Genomic DNA, 26076 nt, shown 5'->3' on the forward strand with positions numbered 1-26076 from the left:
CCCTGAGTTTCACGGGTACATCACCCTTGCCCGTTTCCAGTGAGCCTTCTTCCGTTTTAGGGGAACATTCAGAGGGTCACAATCCATCTCTAGCTTATAGTCAGACACAAAACTGTTCAGTAGTTGGAGGACCCACAGAAAGAAGTGTCTGACTTCTTCAGTTGTTGTCCCAAAACGGGGTCCTTTTACCTGGTGAGCAGGAATCCCACCAGCACACAGAGTAGAGATATTTATTTATTCCAGTTCTGCACAGAAAGGGGTGCTAGGTGGTAAATCCACAAATCTAGCACACCTTCCCCATAACACAGGGTTTCTTTTATACACCGAAAACCGCAAAATTACCTTCTCCAAGTGGACAGATATAATTCATCTACGCAATTGGTTAAGGAGTTCTTTGCTTCCACTTAAAGGTGGCAGTACTACTTTTCAGTAGGCATGTTCAGCGGGTAGGAGGCTTTTGCGAGTAGAGGTTCCCTCCAGCCTGAGGGAGAGTATTTTATTATGTTAATTGGGTAAGTTCACAGTAAATTTAATTAGTCCTTGTTTTGTCTCTTTTACTTGGTGCTTAAGGCTAAGGACATTAGTGGTTAGCATCTTCCTTCCATTGCTCAGTACACACTCCCTTCCTTTAGTCGTGCTGACCTTTCCTCTTTGACCTCACAGTCACACAGTGAGACGGACTGAAAACACGGGAGACAAAAACTGCCAGTCTGGTTATGTGATCAAGGCAAAATATATTCTCCAACATATTAAGACCCAGTGAGCCACAGCATCAAAGGAAGTGGTAGTGTTGTCCCCAATCTGAGTTCTTCACCCGGTGTGCAAAAAGCAATCAAAACAGAGTCAAAGTATTTGTTTTATTCCAGTTCAGTGCAGAAAAGGGTGCCAGGCAATAACTCACAAAGCTAGCACACCTCTTGATAAATGAGCTGTAGTCTTGTAATAACAAAATAACAACAAAGAGGAAACTTCAGTGAAGTAAATGTTTGGTTGGTTATAGTCACTCCTTAGTTTACATATGAAGGCACAAATTTAAGACCATCTCCAGTATTTTGCTGTTTCGGTTCTGAGATTGGTCGGCCATCACCCAGGTCTGATGTCCCCTCTGGCCATTACACAAGCCCACCTGGTTTGAAAACCTGGAATCTTTTTAACTGTTAACCCTTTTCTTCCTACAACAGTAGGGTGGCTTTGCTCTGTGAAGGAAAACACTATCTTTTCCTAATTGACAAATGAAAGTGCCAAATGTGGGACTTCTAAGTCAATGTTGTTGCTGGTTTGTTGGCAGTTCTGAAGCAACACTGAATGTGTAAAATCAGTGTAAATCAGTATGCTGTTTTTCTCTGGCACTTCAGCTCAGGAACTGCCATTTCTCAGTCTTGTTCAGCTTTCTGTCCTCATTTATCCTGCAGAGGTTAACAAATAATAATGGGTAAACCTGGATACTTTTTAGGCAGACACCTGCTCTACAGTATTGCTGAACTACATCTGAAACTACACTGAAGTGTAAATCAAAAGCTTGGCTAGGACATGGAGTAGGTAATCAATTGGAAATGTTTTTTCTTCCCCGTCCTAAAGCTCAGCAAAGCCTACAGAATATGTCTTCCTAGAACTGTTTATGTCAGTTATTCTTTTGGAACAATATTGTGCAGGATCTGAAGCTCAGTGAGAGGGGAAGAAAACGACAGATATCAGATGCAAAGTGACTTTCAGAGATCAGTGCATTAGAAATTTGCTAAGCAGAGGAGGACTTGCATTATATTTTCTGCTAATTTAAGAAAATAATTTGTACAGATAGTATTCTCTGGCTATTTTTTGTTAATAATTACCCTCTAAAAATAGCAGAGTTCTACTTTTTCATGTGAATTTCAGCTTACTGCCTAATACTGAGAAAGGTTCTAAAAAAATGGGTTTAGAGTTGATTAGCACTTTCTGGTTTTGTTTGCTGTCACTAGAGAGTTAGTCAAGATAATGATGGGGCAAGGAAGATGCTGTTCAGTGGTACAGCTAGTTCCTCTACAAGAAACACATAATGAGCACTGATAATGGGAGCTGTAGTGTCTATGTCCCTCCCACCTTTTCTCAACAGATTTTCACAGAGTGGCCAGGGTGACGTAAAATAATTTTGAAGTACCAGGCTATTTTTGTTTCCTTTTCATTTTGTATTTATCTTGAGGAGTTTCTCTTAAGAAGTTATATAATTTGTTATTTATTTGTACATTAGTGGAGCCATGATTCTATTCAGGAAGGCTGGCATTTATGCAATAGCAATGACAGTAGCAAACAAAAGGAAATCACAATGCAAAGTTCACACTTCTCTAACTTTGTAGCTTCATAACTCTTTATGCAACAGTCTGCAACAAACTCTTCCTCTTCACTGCATTCAACTTTCAGTATAGTGAAACAAAAATTCGGAGCTTCCAAACCCCCTTGCTTTCTAACACTCCTCACCTCAGTGGGAGGCTGGGTGCAGCTGGGTAAGGATTCTGAGATTAAGACCCAATAACAACAAACAAGCTGTTATTGAGCAGGCATTCTTTATTGCAGCCCTGGGCAGCACTGGAGAGTCTCCACCATGAGTGCTCCAACAAGTTAGTGAAACACCCCAACTAATATACACCAAAAACATGCATATTCAGTTCCATGTCAATGACTTACCAGAATTCTTTTACATAGTAATTTTATTTCCTGGAATTGGCTATCTTTGTAATTATGCATGCTCGAGGGTCTCCTGTGGGAGTCTTTGTTGATTCTGGCCCTTTGTCTTCTTTGTCCTGGTCTCTTGTCCTGGTCCTGTCTCCAGTCTCCCGCTGGTAGATTGCCCTGGTGGGTCAGAGTCCACATAAATGTTGTCTGTAGGTGCCACAGGGTCTTAGAAGACTTGATGTTATCACAACCTACAGGATGCTTGGCATAGTTGACTGATAGTTTCACAAAGCACCTTGTTTTAAAAGCAACCCTTAGTATAGCAAATTCATTATTTTAGTAAACTTTTATTAGGCTATATTTCTATTGAATTTACTAATGAATATCCTATCATGTATCAATAGGCTCCTATAAATTCTGTTGCTATTTCTGCAAGCTGTGACTTGTGATGTGAGGCGTTTTAAGATAATCTAGCATATTAATATCTTTCTTCACTTGGAGATTAAAAACCATCAGTCATGTTTACATTTCTGCTCACTCCTTCCTGATAAGAGTAGCTAGGGTTTCATGCCTCAGAAAATGACCTTGTCCTTAACATGTTTTGGGTTTGGTAGGGGTTTTTTTTGGTTGGTTGATTGTTGGTTGTTTTTTTTTTGTTTTGTGGGGTTTTTTTAGGCTTTTTTTTGTTTTGTGGTTTTGTTTTGCTGTTTGTTTGTTTCACAGAAAGAGCTGAATTGCCTAACCATCCTTCAGCTAACTGCCATCTGTTAACAGTCCCTTAACATTCTGATTGTAGATCTCTATACAGCATTCATGGCTTCATAGTCATGATGTTAAATAGTCTGTAATTCAGAATTTATGTGGAGTTATATCAGTTTACCTGGGTGACCCACCACACATTATGGAGGTTTCTTTTATAAGGCTTTGCACAGTGAAAAGTGAAAAAGCAGTATTTTTATTTTCCAGTTCAGTCCATCTACACTGTGTGCTATACTTAGTGTATTAAAAGAAGTGTTGATGCTGATGAGTCCCCTCTGATGCACATAGAAGGGAAGGGGCCAACAAGGGCAGAACAGTGAGACGCCTAGATCCTCACCCCAGCTAGTCCAACAAGTTTGTGCAATGACAGTCCTAGAAAACTGCCTCATTATTTACTGAGCCCCACATTACAGAAGGAAAAGGTATTGAATCTTAACTTACTAAATAGCAATATAGGCTTTGAGGTATTTTCAGGGGAACATAGTAGGAAACAATTTCCTCATCCTATTTGATCTCAAAGTGCTGAATCTATGCAAGCAACCGAGAACATGACTCATCAGGAACCTTGAGCTATCAGTGCTCATGTACATACAGGAAGAATTGTTACCCTTGCTCCAGCTGCTGCCTCATTGTACTCAGGTGCCTGAGAAGTAGCTCTGGATTGACAATACATGAAGATTCTGCTCAGACAGCCACACATAAATTGGAGTTTTTGATCCCATTTCAAAAAATGAAACAAGACTGCTGCTATTTGACTATGCATATTACAAAATAGAAGGGGAAGGGAAAGACTAACAACTGTTCCAGCAATATGACAACTTCACCACCTTCTCACTCTGCCATGCCAAACCTGATCACGTGAGCTGGAAGTGGTAGTGTGAGTTTGACCCCTGCACAGCACACCATAGCTGAGTGTTATTTGTACAGTATACAAGTAGAATACATACATATTGTATAAAGTACTTGACTGATCAGGCCAGATGGGACATTAAAATAACAGTATCGGTGCAAGGCATAAGCATTTAATGTTAATTAACGCTTGTCAGTACCAAATATAGAGGTTACTCTGCAATGAATGCCCAGGAATTGAATTGATACCGTTTATTTTTAGATGCCTTGAGTTTGTGACCAATATTTTAAAATAAGCTGAAAGACTGGATGCATTTTATTAATGCAGAGATATTTCTTCTCCTTGTGCAACTCCTTGAAAGGCAAATCAGAAATAAAATTAGTCTAAGCTTGGAAAAGCTCTTCATTTCCCAGAGGCTATAGCCTAATTGAAATGGAAAATTCTGATATCAGCTTCTCCTCGTCTGTAACTTTGGCAGACAGGCAATAGACATTTCTCAAACTTTCCTTCTGAACTGCCAGAAAAGCTAAGCCTCTGCTAGCCCTGTCAGAACAACAGGCTGTTTACCCTTCTTATATCTGTGCATCTTGATTCTTTTTGTTCTTGAGAGTTTTGTATGTAGTGCTGTGAAGAGATCTGTCAAAACTCCTGAAAACCAGAAATCTCAAAAGGAAAAATCTGTTGCAGGAAAACACACAACATAGTTTATACATACTGCTTTTTTTCTGGGTAACTGAATGTAAGAGAAGGAGAAGATTCCATGGTGATCAGTCAATTTGAGTGCTCCTTTAATGGCCTTTATTGGTTGTTTTAGGTATTAGGTGCACTTCAAATTTTTATAGAAGTAATACCAATTATGTAACATATTGCTGGCAACTGCATTCTTAGCTGTCACAGTTGACCTCAGTTTTGGATTTTGAATTCCCGTGATGACATCAGAATTTTGCCCAGTCAACACTGATAGGCTGAGGACCACTTGTTAAGACACCTTCCTGGGTTTTTTCCCTGCTGTAATGTCTCAGCTGCTACCAAATTAATGATGAAAGTAAATTAAAATCTTACCGTCTTTAGTCAGAAAAGAAGAGGCTTTAAACAATAGGAAGGATTATGTATTTTCATTTTTTTTTTTTTATTTGCCTTTTGTGAATCCTTCAATTAAATGTCAACACCCATTATGACAATTTGTCACCTGTTTTTTGTTGCTTTGCCCAAGCTGCACTGTAATGTGCAGTAAGCAGTCAAGAGGGCAGGTTGGATTAAGAGCAATTTTATTACCAGCACAGATGCACAGAATGGTCCAGAACTGCTCAGACTTTTATAAATGCTGCAGATACATCAATCCCATCCTTACATACTGTCATCTCATTTCCTACCATTTCAGTCCAATTCTGTTACATATAGCTTAGAAATCTTATAATTACAGAGTATCATGTCCTCTTGTTCTTCTCATAGTGTGCATTCTTTAATCTCGTGGAAACAGGTTTTGTTCCTACTGTGTGTATGAATCTATAAACCCACATTTATATCCCATTAGGCTCAGGTTTATAAGTTTATCCTGCCTTTGCTGCCTGTATCTCCTGCATAGTACAAATATAACTGTCTATATCATACTATCATCAAATAATATGGATGGAAGTGACCTCTGGAGGTAATCTAGTCCAGCATCCTGCTCAGATAACTTTATCAGGCTTCTAAGGACCTTCTCCAGCTGAGTTTTGCAATCTACAAGGTTGGAGACCCCACAGACCCTCTAAGCATTTGTTTCAGTGCTTTACCTCTATTAGGAGGAAGAATTATTCCCTTATACCCAGCTGAAAATTTGCTTGCTTAATTTGTGACCTGTCACCAAGAAGATTCTGGGTTTTTCCCAACAGATAGTCCCCATGAAGAATCTTGACAGTATATAGTTCCCTGGTGCAGATCCACAAAGGTATAGTTCCTATCTTGTACTTATATTTAGGTATCTAAATTCTCTCTTAACTTCTGAACAAATAGCAGATTTGCAAACCTTTGTGATTTTTGCATTCCTTCTTGCTACTTGGCACTATTTCTGCTGCAGCCTAAATATGCCAGCCATGCCTTTATCACACTGAAGACCTGCTTCGTCTTTTTGGACTTTTTGAGAATTTGAACACTTAGTTCTTTGTATGACTGCTCAGTCTCAGTTGTTCCAGACAGAGGCTTTATTCTAAAGCAAACAATAGAGCCTCCAATTTCAGAACACGCCTCAGTGTTTTCAAAATAATTTTACTACCAACATTACTTCAGGGATAACATGAAGCAATTGTAATAGACTCTAGGCTATACCTGTCTGTAAAGGACAATGAACTTCCTGCAGATAATAAATTGACAGGTTTGTGTATGACAGGTTGATCGGACATTTCAGACACTCCATGCAGAAATTTTAGAGGAGTGCTTGACTTTGAAGGGGCTGAAAAAGTAGTAGCTACAAAGCAAGCGGTTTTAAGAATCAGTTCTTTCTCCCAAATTTTTTACAGAGTCTGTCTGGGTAGATTTTCAGTTTTAGAGTTTAGAGAGATTTGCAGTTGCATAGAACTCATAGTTATCTGTATTTTAAAATAAACCGAGTCAAATTTTTATCAAGCAGAAAGCAGATCTATAGCTGCTGAAGAACTGGTTATTTAATCCTGATCTTGAGAAATATTACAACATAAAGCCTTCACTAAGAAAAACGAAATCCAACAAAAGGCAAACATTCTTGACTGGTTTTTTTAATGCTCTACTCCCTGAAAACATGTGCCTAATGCAGACATATAACATGCTGTAACATCTGTCTGCAGTTAAATGTTTGTCTCATCTGGTCTTCATTGGAACTCCCTTATTTCTGGCCATTTTGCACTCATTGTGAACTTCACATCCTTAGCATAAAAAGGTTTTTCCATGAGTAGGGAAGCTAATGAAACCTTGCTTCCTGAAGTATTTGCTCTTTCTCTCCTGATCTCCCAACTTAGTTCTGAGCTCTGCCTAGACTTCTTCCTACATCTTCATTACTGATTAATGAATCTGATTAATCTGGAGACTACACTTTACACATGTAACACAAGCCAGTTAGCTCAATAAACCTAGAGAAGGTAGACAGAATGACAATTAAAATCTGGCTGCTTCAATTTCAGAGGATCATCAGATTGATATGTCTTCTTCCTAATTTCTGTTTTTCAAGAAATGTATAGGAATACAAATGTTTTTTGGTATTTCCACTACTCTTTCAAATTAGAGTGGTTTGGACAAGCTCAAAAGTCATTAATGGGAGACACAGACAAGATACTGTGGCAGCTTCGTTTCATCAGAAAATTAGATTAAAAATTATCTTCTCAGATAATTAACCAGATTCTTTGCTCAATCCCAAGATCACTTAAATTATGCTCCCACAAACTCAGGACAAAGACTTACTTCAAACCAATACAAGATAAAGGAGTCTAGGGAGATTTTAAATTGTGCCACTATGTAATGACTTCCAAGAAGCTGTTGTAAAAGTGAGCTTAAATTGGAGCAGAAGGATACCAAATCTTATATTTGGCTATGTCTTTATATCTGCAGCAAGAAGAAGCTAGAACTGCGTTATCAGGTGATAATATCGTGCACGCTAGAGGTGTATACTATTAATTCAAACTAATGAAAATGCTGCTTGACATATTCTGTTCTTTTAGTCCTGACAGAAAAAGCTATCTGGCCAAAGAAATAAGTATAATTAACATTTAGAGATGATAAAACCATTTATTTAATAGAAAGAGAGTGCTGAAATTGAATCATATTACTCTAGAGTCCCATTCTTAATGAGTGTAGTTTCTTAATGAAAGACAACATTTTCAAACTAAAGATACTGTTAACCTCACCAATGCTCTAAAAATGTAATAAATAACAAAAAACAACAAGGAGAAAACACTCCAGCTTGAACGACAGTTTTACACGGATTTGAATGTTAACCTCCAGCCCTGTGTCTCCATAGTAATATAAAGAAAGAAACATTGGAGTTCAAGTTTATTTTTACTCTACATACTTCAGCTTTTGTCACAACTTTCTAAAAAAATGAGTTGTGCGTATTTCACCATGTTGCCACTTTGTAGACAGATGGATATATCCAAATAGTACAAATTTTCAAATACTCTGTGATTTTTAAATACCCGTTTCTCATTTGTGTTATAAGAATTTTACATCCAGATAGCCTCATAAGTCCATGTTGACGTAGATCCAGTTTTCAAGAAAGAAGAATTTCAACAATTTACATTGATGCACATGGGCAGCTCCACAGATCTGAAAGTCAGATGCATCACAGGAATTTCTATATATGTTTTAGATCTCTATGTCAAGATGTTCAGATGTGAGATTACGAGAAATGAGTGAGGGTTATAGATCTTGATTCTCAAAGCTTTTACAAAAGCAGACCTGTGCTAATACCTTTGAAGGATCAGTTATCTACCAACCTTGTCCATGAAGAAAGGGGAGAGAAACTGCTTAATTTGTAAAAGTAGGAAAATATTTCCTTAATTTTCTTTGACTTAAGTATTGATATGGTACACAGCAGCAGGACCTAAGTCCCATAGCAATGGTAGAAAAAGATTGCTTCTCATATCCTTCAGACCCTCCAACTCTATCTTTAGTAGCACATGAGAGACGGAAAAATAGAGGACTGCGCAGTTAGCACATTCCCATATGTGCTATGGGAGACAAGGATTATACAAAATAGTATTGGCAGTGAAATGTCAGTTTTGGAAGAGGTAAGTTAGGAATTGATTTGGTGAGTACCAGCAACTTTGACCCACAAGATTTTAGAAGTGCACAAAGAAACAGAGAGTTTCATGGAACGCAGTACTCCTCTAAAAGTTGTCAAAGGTCAATTGCAAATATAGGCTTTTAGGCTAGAACTCAGATTTTTAAAAATGTAAGTGCAAATCTAGAACTAGAAGGTACATTGTAATTCCTTTCCTACTAAAAATACAAAACTGCTCATAGCAAAAGACGTGCATGTTTAGTACAGAGATTAATAGATCTACTCTGTTCTTGTGAGATCCCACCTGGAGTACTGTGTCCAGTTCTGGAGCCCCCAGCACAGGAAGGACATAGAGCTCTTGAAGCAAGTCCAGAGGAGGGCCATGAAGATGATCCAAGGGCTGGAGCACCTCTTCTGTGAAGACAAGCTGAGAAAGTTGGAGCTGTTCAGCCTGGAGAAGAGAAGGCTCCAGGGAGACCTCACAGCAGCCTGCCAGTACCTGAAGGGGCTACAGGAAAGCTGGGGAGGGGCTTTTTACCAGGGTGTGTAGCAAGAGGACAAAGGGTAATGGTTTTAATCTGGAAGAGGGCAGATTTAGGTCAGACATTAGGAACAAAATCTTTAGTGTGAGAGTGGTGAGACACTGGCACAGGTTACCCGGGCAAGTTGTGGATGTCCCCTCTCTGAAAGTGTTCTAGGTCAGGTTGGATGGGGCTTTGAGCAATATGGTTTAGCATGCTGCCCATGCAGAGGACATGGAGCTAGATGATCTTTAAGGTCCCTTCCACCCATTGACATTCTCTGATTCTATGGTTCTTTCAAACTTCATTTACGTTAGTTCTGGAACTGTGTGCAGCTGACTGGCATTTGTATTTGTATCATACAAGATTTATTCAGATAGAATTAGTTAGAGTTTTTTCACTGATGTGAGGTTTACCTCCAGCTCAGATGTTTTTGCTTTTCAGGAGTTATTTAAAAGGTGAGTTGTTTCTGACAGGTAGGGTATCTGTGTGCTAAATGTGTAAATCCTAACAAGTATTATTTTCAGTTCTGGAAAGCATACAGGAATCTGTCTTTTCTCTTGAAAAGACATGCAGATCTGGATTACTTTATAAATAAAATCATTTCAGCAATTTCTTATGTGTAAAATGTCTGTATTCAATGGTGTGCATTGCCAAAGATGATAGATTTTTCACAGAGAAAGCAATTCTTTCTTGTAACAGACCAGTATTGGCATAGTTTGAATTCTAACATTATTCACAACTTTTTCACAACCAGTTTAACTCAAACACAGACTGCAATTTAAATAGTAAGATACTGTTGATCGTGATCCTGCCCACACAGGATTGATTTCTAGAATCCAGGGTTGATTTTGTTTGGAAAAGACCTTTAAGATCATGAAGTCCAGCTGTTAACCCAGCACACTGCCAGGTACACCAATGAACCACGTCCCTACCTAAGCACCACATATACATGACTTTAAAATACCTCCAGGGATGGTGAGTCAACCACTTCTGGGGGCAGCCTGTTCCAGTGCCTGACAACCCTTCCAGTAAAGAAATTTTTCCTAATATCCAAGCTTAACCTCCCTTGGCACAACTTGGGGCCATTTCCTCTTGTCCTGTCACTTGTTAGTTGGAGGCAGAGACCAACCCCACCTCTTTTCAGGCAGTTGTAGAGAGCACTAAGGTTTCCCCTGGGCCTGCTTTTCTCCAGGCTAAACAATCCGAGTTCCCGCAGATGCTCCTCGTAAGACTTGTGCTCCAGACCCTTCACCAGCTTTGTTCCCCTTCTTTGGTCCTGCTCCAGCACCTCAATGTCCTTCTTGTAGTGAGGGGCCCAAAACTGCACACAGTATTCAAGGTGTGGCCTCACCAGTGCTGAGTACAGGGGGACAATCCCTTCCCTAGTCCTGCTGGCCACACTATTTCTGATACAAGCCAGGAGGCTGTTGGCATGAAACGAAGCAGGCTATATAAGGTCCCTGTGACACAGTACTGCTGGCTGAGAAGGGTCAAGGACAAGTGGCCACTACCATCTCCTGTTGAACACTTCAACACTGCCAACTATCTGCTAGGACAGCTGTATGCAGATCAGCAGATGATGCTTGTTCAGCACCCCCACACGGCACCATCCCGCCACTTCCCTCCACATGGCACCTTGCCACTGCTTTTACCCTTCATGCAACACTATGTCACTGCTTCCCACCATGCATGGCAAGCTCCAGAAAGCCCTTGAACAAGCCACCTTGAACATTGGCAGAGGCTCTGCACAGTGCTGAGGGAAACCCTGAGCTCCTGGCAGGTGATGGTCTCCCATGGGAGGCAGGCTCATTCCTGCCCTGCCTCCAGTACATTTCATTGAAGGCAGGAAGAGCAGTTGTGCAAGCAGAGGGGCAAGCAGAGGAGGAAGCAGGGGGAAAGCAGTCAGGGGAAGAGGTCCATGTGCATATTGAGGTATGGGGGCAGCTAACTCAAAAGTGAGATATTTTCTAAAAGAGATGTTAAACAAAAACAAGAAACCGTGAAAATACAATTTTAAAAAAGAGGATCACAACTGTGACCTGCAATGAGCTGTTCATAATGTTTGATTGAGTTGCCTTTATCTTATCATTAATTTTTCGTGTTACAAATTGTATGACTTGAACTCCCCTATACACTCGAACTCCCCTATATATAGTTTTCTTGAAAAATCACTGCACCGTGAGGTTCTGTTCAAGGTGCCGAATGAGCACGACCTACCAATCAGTGTACAGTTGTCCCAGCAGAGACACTTGGTTGTATAGAAGTGGCCAGTGGCCAGTTGGCAGCAGCCAGTTGTCCCTTTCCTGGCTGAGAAATCACCAGCCCTATCCAGTTTTCTGTTATCCCTATGATGCCCATAGCACAGGATGGGCAGTACATGACTTCTTGGTATTCACAGCCTGGCATTGTCACACATCATCACCACAGTTTACCACAGGCTGCTTGGCTATGAAGGCTTCTCAGATGGCTGAGAAGCAGACCTAATAGGCTTCTACTTCTACATGGGACAGGTACTCTCTGGCAGAGATGTAAATTGACAACTCTTCTTTGAAGGGGAACTATTTATTTATTACAACTCACCTGTCAGAAAGCTGTGGTAGTTTGACTGGGAAAGACACTAAAAGAAAAAACCTAACTCTTAACTGCCTTGTGTCAGTGTTTGGAGTCACTCACTTCAGCCAGCACCAATAGTTTGCCATTACTTTGCACTGATGTTTATGTCTTTAGAGAAAAAAACATTAAAGAAATTTTCCAACACAGAGCAAATTAGTTAAAGAGCCAGGAACAGAGGGCAGCCTAAACTTAACTTATGATTTCCAGGTGTCTTTGGTTTCACTGTCTCCTAGCTAGTTACAATAATGTCACCATGCTAGACACAGAGAGAAATGTTTTATTTTAATGATGCTTCTTAACAATATTTCATATTCTCCTAGGTTTGCCCTATCCCATCCCAGCCTCCTCAGCCTACTGTTGTTCCAAAACCAGTTCAATCTGTCATACATGTCCCATTGCAATCAAGCTGCCCAGGCCGAGGTAAGATGGCAAAGCTCATCAATCCAGAAGAGATGACATCCAGGGATTATTACTTTGATTCCTATGCTCACTTTGGAATTCATGAGGTAATTTTTATTTTTATTTCAGCAATTTAGTAATAGTTATAACAACAACAATGATAAAATAATAATAATGCTCTTTTATATTTACTAGTTCTTTATTCCCCTCCCACTTTCTCATTATTATGTTCCCCCACCTATCCTCAGAACACTGTGTAATCTGGTTAAATGCCAAGATATCACCCACTTCTCTAGAGATCTGTACTCAAAACATCTGTCCCACTTAGATCCTTAATTGTGAGTTCTCCACAGAACTTATATTAGCTATCTGTACAGTGGTGATCTTAATGGATGAGTCAATTTAGTGCATTTATAAGAGCTGCAAACTAACCCAACCACACATGGTAGCTATCTTATTGCTAATTTAGGTCTTTTGTTCTCCTACATATTTTAGCACAGATGCCAGCAAAACAGATGCTGAAATGAAATGAGAGCTTTTGTACAAAAGGATATGAGTCTGCAAGGTGGCTGGGGAAGTCCTCTGGTTGAGTCATGAGGTTCAGGTTGGACCCCCTTGCTTTCTAAACTCCTTCTCTGAGATGTGTGGCTTGACCTAAGCCTAGTCCCAGAATTGGTCAAAGGCTTATGCTAGCCACCTATTAGAGTCAACATTTCCCTGTTGACTTTCACTGGGACATTTGAAAAGACAGTAAGTGTTTCAGAGCCCCACAAAGGACTTATACCAAGACACTTTCACGAAGTTGAAAAGCTAGAGAATTTATTAAGGCAATGTTGCCATTGATAAATAAGCGCACTTACTGCTTTAAATGTTGCAAAGTTAGCTAAATAATGAGTTAAACAATTCAACTGGGTATCAGCCACAAAGTAGCAGAGGTGCAACTTTGTACCAAGGAGGCGTCTGGGCTTGGGGAGGAGAGAGATCCAGGCCTGTAGACCCGTTTAGAAGTAGTTGAGATTCTCTTCCTCAAAAACAGGGGATTCTAAAGACTATCATACTTCTTGACAAGGTGGGAATTGGTCATACAGTGTGTGTTTGTTGGCTCCTAGCAGGCTAATGGTGCTATTAATTAAGAGAGGGGGAAAGAAATTAGAACCGACAGTTGCTGCAGGTGTGTAGTCCTTCTCAGTCACATTGGCACAACCATCTGGCTACAGGACCTCCACCCTATCCCTGTGGTGGCATGAATTACCAGGGTTGTAAAAACTCCCAAACTGCGAAGCGTTAAGAAACTGGACTGAGTCTTGCTTTAGATAAGCAAGTGGTTTGTCCTTTGACCCTGCTTATTGCCAGGAAGAGTTATGTGGACTAAGTTAGCCTGCTTTCCTATCCTATAGCTGATACAAGAAAAACACACCAATCTGGAACAACTCTGGTAAAATTTCCCACAGAACCCAAGGAAGTTCTTGATTCCTGATTTTACCTGAATGCACAGGCTGCATTAATGGGAACATATAGCCCAATAGCCTCCAGTAAATACACTCACAGAAAAAATTAAAAATACCCAGTGGTTCTTATTTATTATCTAAAAGGTGACTGTAGACTGGTTCTAAAGAAGATATTATTATACTTATATGGATGGATCTTAAAGGCTAACATGCAAAAAGGCCAAGAATGTGAAATCATTGGCACTTTTTACAAACCACATAACACACAGTATCTATTTCCATTAGTCTAGTAATTGTTTGTGGAGTGTATACACAAACAGAAGGTTTCTATCTGCCAGTTACATCTTGCCATTATAGCATTCAGAAATTCAGTCCAAGAATGGACTAAGATAGAGGAACAATTGAATGGGAAGGAGATCTAAGAAGCATATTGAAGACACATCAGAGACGTCAAACTATTTTCCTGAAAGCGGGATCCGTTACCTGGTGTGCAAGAAGCCAATCCACACACAGAGTCAAGATACTTGCTTTAATATCCAGTTCTGTGCAGAAAAGGGAGCAGGGTGGTATTCCGCAAAGCAAGCTCAGCTTCTTGAAACACAAGTGCTACTCTTCTACCCAAAAATGTGAGAATGAACTTTACCTCTAACATTATTCTATCACTGGTGTACACGATTGGTCACTAATCCCTCGCTTCCATTTAAAGTGACAATGCTCAGGAATTTCACTATGTAAGCTCAAAGAGTAAGGGGCTTTTTGTTAGTAGGGGTCCCTCTAGCCTGTGGGTGTGTGTTTCAGTATGCTAATAGCTCATCAGTATATTAATGGCATGTTAATAGGTGACTCCAATAACTCAGTGAGCTTTTTCCCCAGTGCTCAAGGCTGTAACCAAGATAAGCTGTGACCAGTACTCCTTTCCACCCCTTTCATCTGTCTTGCACGTGTCTTGAAGACCTGTTTCAAGGCCAAACTGTTGACTGCTTGGGACGTGTCTTTCTCTAATTAGAAACTGATGGTTTTTTATAATTCTTGCTGTTTCACTCTTATGTAAGCTCTATTTTTATTCTGTGTGTCCCTTTTGTTCTCTTTTATGTGATTTTTCCCCAAGTGTAGTTTTCCCCTAAATTTTACATATTTCACTTAATAACTGGTATCAAAATTAGATGGAGCTCCTGATGTAAGGATGCAGCTCTGTACATCTCAGGGAGTGCAGGGAGTACCTGGGACATTTTGCTATGACTGGGAACTGGAAGGTTGCCTCCTTGCCTGTGGAGGTGTGCACTGGTAGAGGATCTGTGTCAACAAGCAAAGGAGGTCTGCAGACTTTGCAGCATCAGCTACATGGGCAAGAGACTGAATAGATCTTTTCTAAGATCCTGAAGGTACAGGAGCCTAAATCCCCAGCTGTACTGAAAGAAGGGGCTGTCAGAGACTGTACTTACCAGGTTTGGAAGTGGAGACTCTTCTGGTCTTGGAGGCTAGAAACTTGTAACTTCTGGCAACAGGAAGAAGGCTCCTGATGCACCTGCAGATCCATAGCTACAGAATAAGCTCAGTGCCTTCATTGTAGATGATGAGCAGGAAGTTCTGTCCAGTGAAGCATCAGAACCAGTTGGCCCTGAGCCACACTGAAGTACTGTGAGAAACATTTGTTGTGCCAATGAACAGGCCCACACAGATCCTTCAGTGAAGCACAGTTTATTTACATTCTTGCAAGAATGGATGACCTAAACAAGTAGGCACATCCGTAGTAAGGTGAATAACGGTTTATATTCCCTATTCCTGACGCAAAGTTCCCTCCCCTGTTTCCCCACTGGCTGGGCAGTCCAGGGTTTACAGACGATCCGACACTTCAAATTATCCTATAAGTTTCCTGCCCCTGTTTACACATTCCATTCTAGCAGTTTACTTTTTACCTTTTAAGGTAAAATTTTGACCTTTCTTGCCCCCTTGGCTGTCCTCCCAATTAACAAAATTATCTATCCCTACTGGTGTCATCCTGCCCCGAGGAGCAAGACAGAAGTGGCTTTGTTCGGCCTTACCTTGGGCCATAAATCCTGCTCCATGTTTGGATCCCCCACATGGAGCCCAATTAAGTCCTTCCGTTTCTTGGACCATAAACCACTCCCGGTGTCCTTGGAATGTGCAGGTATCTCACTTATCTCAAACAATTATATTCCTAACACTAGGATATATATATATATATATGTAAACCAAACCAAACACTATGTTTCTAACACTAGAATGCAAAAACAACACTACATTTCATTTCTAACAGTACTGGTAGTGCTTCAGTGGGAAACAACAAGTGGTGGCAGTGGAAGGCTCTCCCCTGCAGGGAACAGAGTGACATGCTGTCTAGATGTTTGGATCTGGGACATCCAGCCATTAGGCTAGCCTTGGATTACTACAGCTACTCTTCTCCGTGAGCACCTGAAGCACATCAAGTGTGACTACACGGCTCTTAGGATAATGACAAACAGCAAGGTGTGTCAGGTGCTTTTTGCCTGAGTTCTAACAGTGACGATACGGACTTGAGGACATGTGGTCCTGCAAGTCCACAGTTGTTTGTGCAGCTGGTGTCAATGACAAGTTTTCTGGTTTTTTGTTTACGGGATACTCTTTGAGGATTTATGTCTGCTAGGAAGAGATGGAATCCACCTGACAAATCATCTCAAAAGTATCTTTGCCAACAGAATGGCCAACCTGGCGAGGAGATCTTTAAGCTAAGAATGACAGAGAAAGGAGATGATGAACCACAATCACATGGGAAAGTCATGGACTGAGCTGGTAATCCAAAGATGCAGAGTATTGTGGACAAGATTTCATAGTCAATCAACAAAACAAAGAAGAAGGGGCCCACTCCAAGTGTAAGCACACACACAAAAAAGTACTAAGAGACGGCATTATGGAGGAAGGTCTCATACCATTTTCAGAAATTCAACATGAAAAGAGCCTCTGTGATGTGCCTGTACATTTATACATGCAGCCTGGGAAATGAACATGAGGAATTATAGATCAGAGTGCAGTTGCCTGGTTACACTCTCACAGGGATCAAAAAGCTGCTGTGAGATTGTTCACACAACTGGAATGCCACAGTAGCTGGATACAGTGTCTTTAGGAGGGATAGACTGGGAAGGTGAGAAGGGAAACAGAGCAGCTTAATGCATGGAATCCTGTCCACTATGGGACAGATGATATTTCAGCTGAGATCTTATTTATCAGGATTAAATGGTAGACCAACACAGTTGACACTGTTGTGGGTGTTTGCTACAGACCATCTAATCAGGAAGAAGTGGATGAAGTCTTCTTCAGAGATCTGAAAGAAGTCTTATGTCTGCAAGGGACAAGTGTCCAATTTCTGGTTCATGGGAGACTTTAATCACCCAAACATCTGCTGAAAGGCAGCAGACCAAGACATAAGCAAACCAGAACATAAATTCCTAGCACAAATGACCTGAATCAATGGGGGGGTATGTGTGTGTGTGGTGTTCTTGTGGTCCTGATACTTACTTGTTCTATTCTGCCTGGGTTTTTGGTAGTGAGGAAGGAGCTCCAGGGTTGTCTCCTGTAAGAAGCTATTAAAAAAGCCTCCCTCCCAGCTCAGGTGGTCAAGGTCTGAAGGAGTAGAGACAATACATGCGCCTCTGTGATTAACATATGAAAGAACTGATATAAGACCTGAGCAGAGAGCAAACAGAAGAGCTGAGCTGGAGGGGTGAGAGTAGTGCTGGGGTGAAGATCCCGAGGTTGGTGAGGAAGAAGGGGAAGGAGGTGCCCGAGCAGATGATGGCAGGCTGTCCCCTTGCACTCATGGAGGAGGAGCATGGTGGAACATTCCCTGAAGGCACCAGGATGGGAGAATGTGGACCTGAAGCCCATGGACTTGGATCTGCAGCCATGGATGTGACTGTTCCTGAAGCAGTCCATGACTCTGTGCAAAGCCTGTGCTGGAGCAGTCTGCTCCTGGAGGACTGTACCTCTTGGGAAGGACTCATGAAGGAGAGGTCGGTGGAGGACTCTCTGCCATGGGAGGGACCCTGTGGGGAAGCAGGGCAGGACTGTAAGGAATCCTTCTTCCTGAGGAGGAAGGAGCAGCAGGAACCACCAGCCTGTGAAGTGACTCTAAACCCCATCCCCTGTCCCCCTGTGCCGCTGGGGGGAAGGAGGGAGAGAAACTGGGAACAAAGGGATTTGGGCCCGGGAAGAAGGGAGGGGTGGGGTAACACATGCAAGCCCCGCTCTGTGTGTTGTCTGTGTGAAATTAATTATTATTTTTCCCCAAGTTGAGTCTGTTTTGGCCAGGACCTTAATCGGTGAAGAACCCTCCATGTCCTTTGTCTTGGCCCATGAGCTTCTGGTTGGGCTTTGTCCTCCCCATCCCAGAGCATGTGTGTGGGTGGGGGCAAGGGGGTTGAGTGAGGGCCCCATGGCTGGTTTTGTGTTGTTGTGTTAGGCACAAGCCATGAAATTACTAACAGGAAAGAACCAGCTGTGGATGTGATAGTCAGGACAGGCTTGGCTGCAGTGACCATAAGAAGGTGAAATTCAGGATCTTAAGAGCATAGATGCTCTCTGAGTCCATGCTGTTTATCTTGTTGACAACCCTGGGTTTCAGGAGAGCAGTGCTCATCCTTTTCAGGGACCTGGAAAACTCTCATGGGAGATGGTCCTGGAGGAAAGAAGGGTCCAGGAAACCCGGCTGATTTTCAAGCTTCACCTCCTTCAAGAACAATCCATTCTGACATGCAACCAGCCACAGCAGAAGGCCTCCATGGATGAAAAAGAAGCTCCTGACAAAATTCAAAGGTAGAAGAAAAGTCAGGTGACCCAGAAGTAATTTCAGGGACGGGTTAGGAAAGCTAAGATGCATCTGGACATGAATCTGACAGGGGATGGAAAGAGTAACAAGGTAGAGCTTCTCTAGATGTATTAAGAGCAAAATGAAAACTGGGAAAAAAGGTGCAACTGTCGCTGAGTGAGGCAAGGTATCTGGTGACAAAGGACATTAAAAAATTACTTATTCAGTTCTGGTTTTACTGGTAATACTTGCCTTAAGGAATCCCAAGTCCCTAAGATGAGTGACAAAGTCTGGAGTGAAGAAGGCATACCCTCAACAGAGAAGGATCACTTAAACAAATCAGACATACATTAAGTTAATGGGACATGGGCTGTCTCCACCAGGGCTGAAGGAGCTGGTATATGTAGCACAACCTTAATTGGAAAAAAATATTATTTAGTGGGAGGTTGGTAAAATGATGGCTATGGAGCTTCCATCCTTGAACATACTTAAAACATGATTGGATGAGACTCTGAAAAAAACTGTTCATGTCATTTGTGCCCCTTGTTCTTTAACTGGTTATCACTGAGAAGAGTCTGTCTCTGCCTTCTTTCCTCCCCCACTGAACAGATACTTACATACATTGATAGGATCCCCATATCAATGGGGCAAAAGAGCCTTCTCTTCAGGCTGAACAGTCCTAGCTCTCTCAATCTCTCCTCACATGTCAGATGATCCAATGTCTTCATAATCTTCATGGGCCTTCACTAGATCTGCTCCAACATCTCTCGTCCTGGGGAACTCAGAGCTGGACTCAGGACCCCAGATGTAGTCTCACCAGTGTTGATCCTCCTCCCTTGATGTTTTTTTTACTGCAAGGGCATACTACTGTCTCATGTACAAACTGCTGTCCACCAGGTTCCAAGGTCATTTTTGGCAAACTCTGCATCCTAGTGCATGAGGCTATTCCTGCTTACATGCAGGACTTTACATTTTCCTTTTTCTTACTTTCTTGAGATTCCTGTCCTTTCTTCACTTTGTTGAGATCCCTCTGATTTGCAGCACGACCATCTGGTGAATCAACCACGCTCTCAGTTTGTTATCAACTGTAAACTTGCTGAGACTGCACTCTGTCCCATTCAATCAATAGTATAGGCACCAGTATTGCTCCTGTGTAGAAACTACTAGTGAATGGCCTCCAGAATTGCGCTGTTGATCCCAACATTTTGAGAGCAGCAGTTCAGTCCAGTTTTCAGTTCACTTTGATGTCCATTCTTGTGATTCATATTTAATCACTTTTTCAATGAGGATGTTATGGGAAACAGTGTTGAAATCTTGTTAAAAAAAGATAAACAAGCACCCACTCGTCTTCCCTCATTTATAGAGCACATTATTTCACCACAGAATGCTATCAGGTGGCCAGCCATCTCCAAATCCATGTTAACATTCCCAGTGACCTTCTTGTCCTTAGTGTTTGGTAAGAGTTTCCATGGCAGTGTGCTCCATCACATTTCCAGTGTTGTTGGACTGTTCCTCTGCCTCTTTCTTTGGCTGATATCAAACCATGCATTATGATGATAAAAATAGCCTTTTATTAATCTACTGTTATTGAGTGCATACAGTCTCCTGCCAAGACAGGTAAGTGAGCAACTGATACATGTATAAATCCAGTGCACTAGTTCTTCAGAATGCTGGGCAGTGAATTCATTCTTTTCTTGCTGAAATACAAAAACTTAATTTGCTTTCTTGCTTAAAATATGAAATTATGGATGTAGTATAAGCAAAAGTTCAGCCTTCTATACCTAACAGAAATATTTTTAGAAAATTCAAATGTGTGGCCTACGCTTCTCTTTAAAATGGCATTTGGATCTTCACTTCAGTGCTCTTTATTGACATAGTGACTGATACATATGCTCTTGAGAGCAAGGTGTCAATAGAATGAAATGCATGTACTGCTGCTATCAGTGAAGCAAAAATCAGCACCTAACAATCACAACTTTAAATACTGGAACAGTGGTCTAGATTATACATTAATATCTTTCAGAAACTGGTCATATAAATGAGTGAACACAAGAGCAGTAAGAGACACCATACAACACAGTATCTCTAACCTCTGCTATGGACTTTCTACATCACTTTGGGCAAGCCCATGAAGACTGCTGTCTTATAATAGTCTATGGATTTATTTATTTAGTGTTCAAAGAGGAACTTCAGACAGTCCCTCCACTGTTGTGGCTCTAGGTTGTGCATGATTTAGAAAGCTTGGATTTCTGTATGGCTTCTATCTACACCCAACGTAGTGCTGTGGTTATATTATATTCTAGTTGTCAATTTGAACAGTGAAGTAATATTTTGAGGTATAAAATTGTACAAAGAACATAAAACTTCTTCTTGGTAATTCAATTTTAAATATCTAGGATTTTATAGTTACTCTTATGTGTGTACCACAAAGAATTTGAAAAATCAGGTTATGTGTTAATAATGCTTAAATTATAAAAAGGAAATGCATTCAGCCGCAGTGTTGAATGCATACAAGCACTTTAAATAATAATACAAGTGATTTTTTTTTTTCATTACAGGAAATGTTGAAGGATGAAGTACGCACATTAACTTATAGAAATTCCATGTATCACAATAAACATGTTTTTAAAGATAAGATAGTCCTTGATGTTGGAAGCGGCACAGGAATCCTCTCCATGTTTGCTGCAAAGGCAGGAGCCAAAAAGGTATATGGGGTAAGAAGATTTTTTTTCTCCTATTTTAAGTTTGATTGTGCATTTTGCTTGAGGATTTGGCTTGGTGATTTATGTTTTCTTACTTGTCTTGGCTTGAAATTATTCTCTCCAAGCTCTTATATGGCTTGATTTACAGTGACTTCAGTGGAGTTCTGTTGTGTTCTGACTTGTAGTTTTGTGCCTTTTCCAAACAGAAAGATCTTTTCTTGTGTGGAATCTTTGGTGATCTGGTACATGTCCACATTTATTCTTGGCTGCAAAAAAATGTTAAAAGGACAGCAGGGTCAAAGGAACAATCTTGCTTTTTTAAGTTTTAAGTTCTGCATCTTTGTAGTCTTGGTAACAAATTTCTGTAATACACTTTTCCTTTTACATTGCTTCTCAGCAAATCATGCAAGAAACCATGTGCATGTCTTCTGTGCCAACAATAACACTTTTCAGAGGCAGAAGGAAATTATTACCTTAAATATGTTAAACTTTAGGAGCGTGAATGTGCACTTCTCTGCAAAGATGTCATTAAAGCATAGATTTGCTTCCTAAGAATATTCAGAGGTTTTTGGGCTGTCTCTAAAATGACAAATTAAGTTTCTTTTTGCTTTTGACTTGTTTGCCCTGCAGACACAACACAACATAGAAAAGAGGAACTAGATTCTGCTTTCTCTGTGTACTCTTGGGCAAAATTATATACTAAAACTTAGTTGTCTACATCTGTGTATTTGAAGACACTGTTTTCACTGAGTATTTAAACTGTGCATATTTATTACTGTTAATGATACACGAAATGCAAAGACTACTGCTCAGTTCTCAGGCTTATATTTTCAAAATCCATTATTAATTCTGAGTGGCTCAACTGAATATTAGACCAGAGCTTATAAGTACAGATAGCTGAAATCAGAAGGTACTAGTAAAATTTTCCGAGTTTAAACATGAGACTTAATATACAGAATTGTCAGTTAGAATGCATTTCTGGTAAAACCAAGTACACAATTTTTTACCTCAAAGCCTCAGGGATAATAAACCTGTAGCCTTCTCTGATGCAAGAATGCAGGTCTTATGAAGGATGTTGCACTGTTGTAGAAGCATAAGCATATACAAAATGATGCTACTATTCTCCCACCTTCCTGTCTCCCATATCCTTGGCCATATGGTCTTCCTCCCTCACTTTCGCTGGCACTTGTGGTTGTCTGATTTTACAGTGAGCTAGCTCACTGGCAGAAATTCATCCATTAAAAGAAAAGTAAATACTTTTCCACAGGTTTGGTTTTGGGATTTTTGTTTTGGTTTGGGTTTTTTGTTTGTTTGTTTGCTTGTTTTTTGTTTGTTAGTTTTTCTGCTTTGGACTTATTTACAGTTCAGGCTGTACCTCAGGCAGTTACAAAGCTCAGAGGCACACCCAGTGTCAGCTCACCCATGGATTGTTCAGCATTGAAGCTGGGGGAGTGTGTGGTATCCAGGAAACTTCGCTCTCAAAGGAACTTATTTAGATATGAAACCTCTGCTAAGCTCTGAGGGTTTCAACCTTCTTGCCACATGAGCTTCCTCACCATCAACTCTTTCACACAACAAGCTGCAGAGCTGTATTTGTGTTGGAAAAGCAGATATATTTCAAAGATCTAGCAGTGGCAATCTTACAGTCAAATCAAGACTTCATGGTTCTATTGGCAAAGAGTGCAAATAGAAACTGTGAGTGTTCCTTTTAAAAAGCAAACATTTGCCATGAGTTATTACATAGGGTTGAGATGTTCCAGTTTCTTATCTACAGTTAGATGTAATTTTTTAAATAGCATGCTGTGGAAACTGTTGACAAATGCAGAGTTTTGGTTTTCTGACTACAGTGCCACTGAAATAATTATCCTCTTTTTCACTCTTTCCCTTCTCCAAGTTCAAATTCATCAACTACCCTGTATGGTTCTTATCCCCTCTTACTCACTGCTAGAATTACTGCTTGCCACTCCCTCAGTCAACTGCTGGAATCTTCTCTAGGTCTTCAAGAAGTGTAAATCATAGAATCATTGACTCATAGAAAGATTTAGTTTAGAAGATTTGGTTTAGTTAGACTAGAAGTATCTGGTCCAACCAGCTCAAAGTCTGCATAAAGCAGACTGAAATTTAAAGCTGTATCAGGTTGGTCAAGGCCTTATCCAGTCCAATTTGGAAAATCTCCAAGGATGGAGACTCTAAATCCTCTCTCAGCACTTATTCCAGTGCTACTATCAGCAGGAATTTCCCTTGCTGACCAGGAGGAATTTTCCTTGCCGTATGTGATTATCGCCTTTAGTCCTGTCACTGAGCACTTCAGAGAAGAGTTTGATTTTGTTTTATCTGCAAGCCCTTTTTGGATAGTTGAAGGTAGCTATTGGATTGGGAGACCTCTTCTACAAGCTGAATGGAACCAGCTCTCTTTGTTTTGATTCTTTCTTCAGGTGCTCTGACTCCTAACCACTGTGAGAGGATAACAGTAGATCATGCAGTGATGTTCATCTAACTGGCAAGCTGTTCTAAGACATGTAAAGATAGGACTGGCATGTGGCTGTTGATGCTTGGGAGGGGTGAATGAGGGACAGAAAAATTAATTCAGTTATCCATTGAAAACTTGGTTCATCTCCTGCATTTAATCATACAAAAATCAGGACAATCACTGCAGTAGAACTATCTGAATTGTATGGTATTTTCAGACAAACAAGACAATGCAGATAAGAAGGAGTTAAGCTGACACATAAATGAAGACAAGTCAGATACTAGATGTTTTGTCTAAAAAGGTGGTGATGAGGACACTGCCCACGGGAAGAGGAATTCTGGGAATATGGTGACTGTTTCAGAAAAAGACCCAGTAAAAGAGGAGATATTTGGAACATTTAACTGAAGATTGAGAAGTAAAATGAAAGTAGAGATGAATACACATACACAGAACTAGATGCAGATGAAGAAACTCAAGGGACCCTCCAGGGTCCATAGTGGGACCACTACTGTTTAATGTCTTCATTAATGACATAGGTAGAGGTATTGAGTTCACACTCAGCAAGTTTGCAGATGACACAAAGCTGAGTGCTGCAGTTGACATAATTGAGGGAAAGGATGCCATCCAGGAAGACCCTGAAAGGCTGGAGAAGTGGACGAGTGTGAACCTCATGAAGTTCAACAAGGCCAAGTGCAAACTCCTTCACTTGAATCAGAGCAAGTACAGACTGGGTGATTAACTGGTTGATCCACTGCTGCCCTGCAGAGAAGGACTCGGGGATACTGGAGGATAGAAAATTGGATATGAGCCAGTAGTGCATGCTTACAGGTCAGAAAGCCAATTGTATCCTGAGCTGTATAATAAGAAGGCTGGTCAGTAGGTTGAGAAAGGTGACACTCTGTCTTTACTCCACTTTGGTGAGATCCCACCTGGAGTACTGCATTCAGCTCTAGGGTCCACATAACTAGACAGACATGGACCTGTTACAGCGGTTCCAGAGGAGGGCCACCAAAAATTATCAGAGGGCTGGAACGTCTCTCCTATGAATAATGGCTGAGAGAGCTGGGGTTGTTCAGCCTGGAGAAGGCTCTAGGGAGACCTTATAGCAGCCTTTCAATATATAGAGGGGACTTGCAAGAAAGGTGGAGAGAGACTTTTTACCAGGGCCTATAGTGTTAGGACAAGGGGCAATGATTTGAAACTGAAGGAGGGTAGATTTAGATTAGATATGAGGAAGACATTTTTTATAATGAGAGAGATGAAACACTGGAAGAGGTTGCCCAGAGAAGTTCTGGATGCACCATCACTGAAAATGTTCAAGGTCAGGATGGACAGGGCTTTGAGCAACCTGATCTAGTGAAAGGTGTCCCTGCTCACGGCAGGGACATTGGACTAGATGATTTTTGATGGTCCCTTACAGCCGAAACCATTCTATGATTCTATGATTGTAAAATGAGGTGCAGACATACCTTACTGGAACACACAGTTTTCATTAAATCCAAATGCTTTGTAAAATTGGACAGATTTGAGCAGATTACTGAATTGCAAAAAGAAGTGGGGAAAAATCTGACAATAGGATTTTTATTCCTATTTCTTAACCTGTAGAATTCAGTGTTTTCCTTTTCTGAAATGAGTTGCTTTTCAAAATAAAATTGGACCAAAGAATATAGTAGAAAATAACAAATTTAGCTACCCCAAAAGCAAGTTTATTTACTGAAATATATCTTTCTTTCTGGAACATTTGAATGTTGCTTTTTAATTATTTTGCTTCTTTGAGAATGAAGCTGATTTTTGGAAACCCATAGTCATTCATGAAATAGAGCTTTTTATTCCTTTGCATTTTCTTCTTTAGAAAATTTGGAAAGCCACTACCAAGCACTTACATACACATTCTTTATTTAAAAATCATGTTCCCAGGAGGACAGGGATTGATATTATGAACATTATTATGTCTGGCTATTTCATTGGCTATATAAAAAACATAAGGGAATTGTGTGCCCTTCCATCTGCTGTCCTGCCATCTGTGAGTACAATCACAGAGGTCAAGCACAGTTTGGCTTTTAGAGGTTAAATGGAATTCCCTGAACATATGAGTATCAAACTAGAGGTAATCTAATCCTATTTTATATTCCCAT

The 26076-nt window shown here is 40.6% G+C and overlaps 1 protein-coding gene across 4 annotated transcripts in view; it reads left to right on the forward strand.

The window, feature by feature from the left end:
• Nucleotides 1-26076, forward strand: part of LOC127396014 (protein arginine N-methyltransferase 8) — a 74614-nt gene that overhangs the window by 17429 nt on the left and 31109 nt on the right. For all 4 annotated transcript variants that reach the window (XM_051643570.1, XM_051643582.1, XM_051643575.1 and 1 more), the window contains 2 exons: nt 12442-12627; nt 21328-21483. In XM_051643570.1, coding sequence (XP_051499530.1) covers nt 12442-12627; nt 21328-21483 — 342 coding nt within the window. The remainder of the gene's footprint in view (nt 1-12441; nt 12628-21327; nt 21484-26076) is intronic.

The sequence above is a fragment of the Apus apus genome, chromosome 1 (assembly GCF_020740795.1).
Source record: "Apus apus isolate bApuApu2 chromosome 1, bApuApu2.pri.cur, whole genome shotgun sequence".
NCBI classification, from domain to species: Eukaryota; Metazoa; Chordata; class Aves; order Apodiformes; family Apodidae; genus Apus; species Apus apus.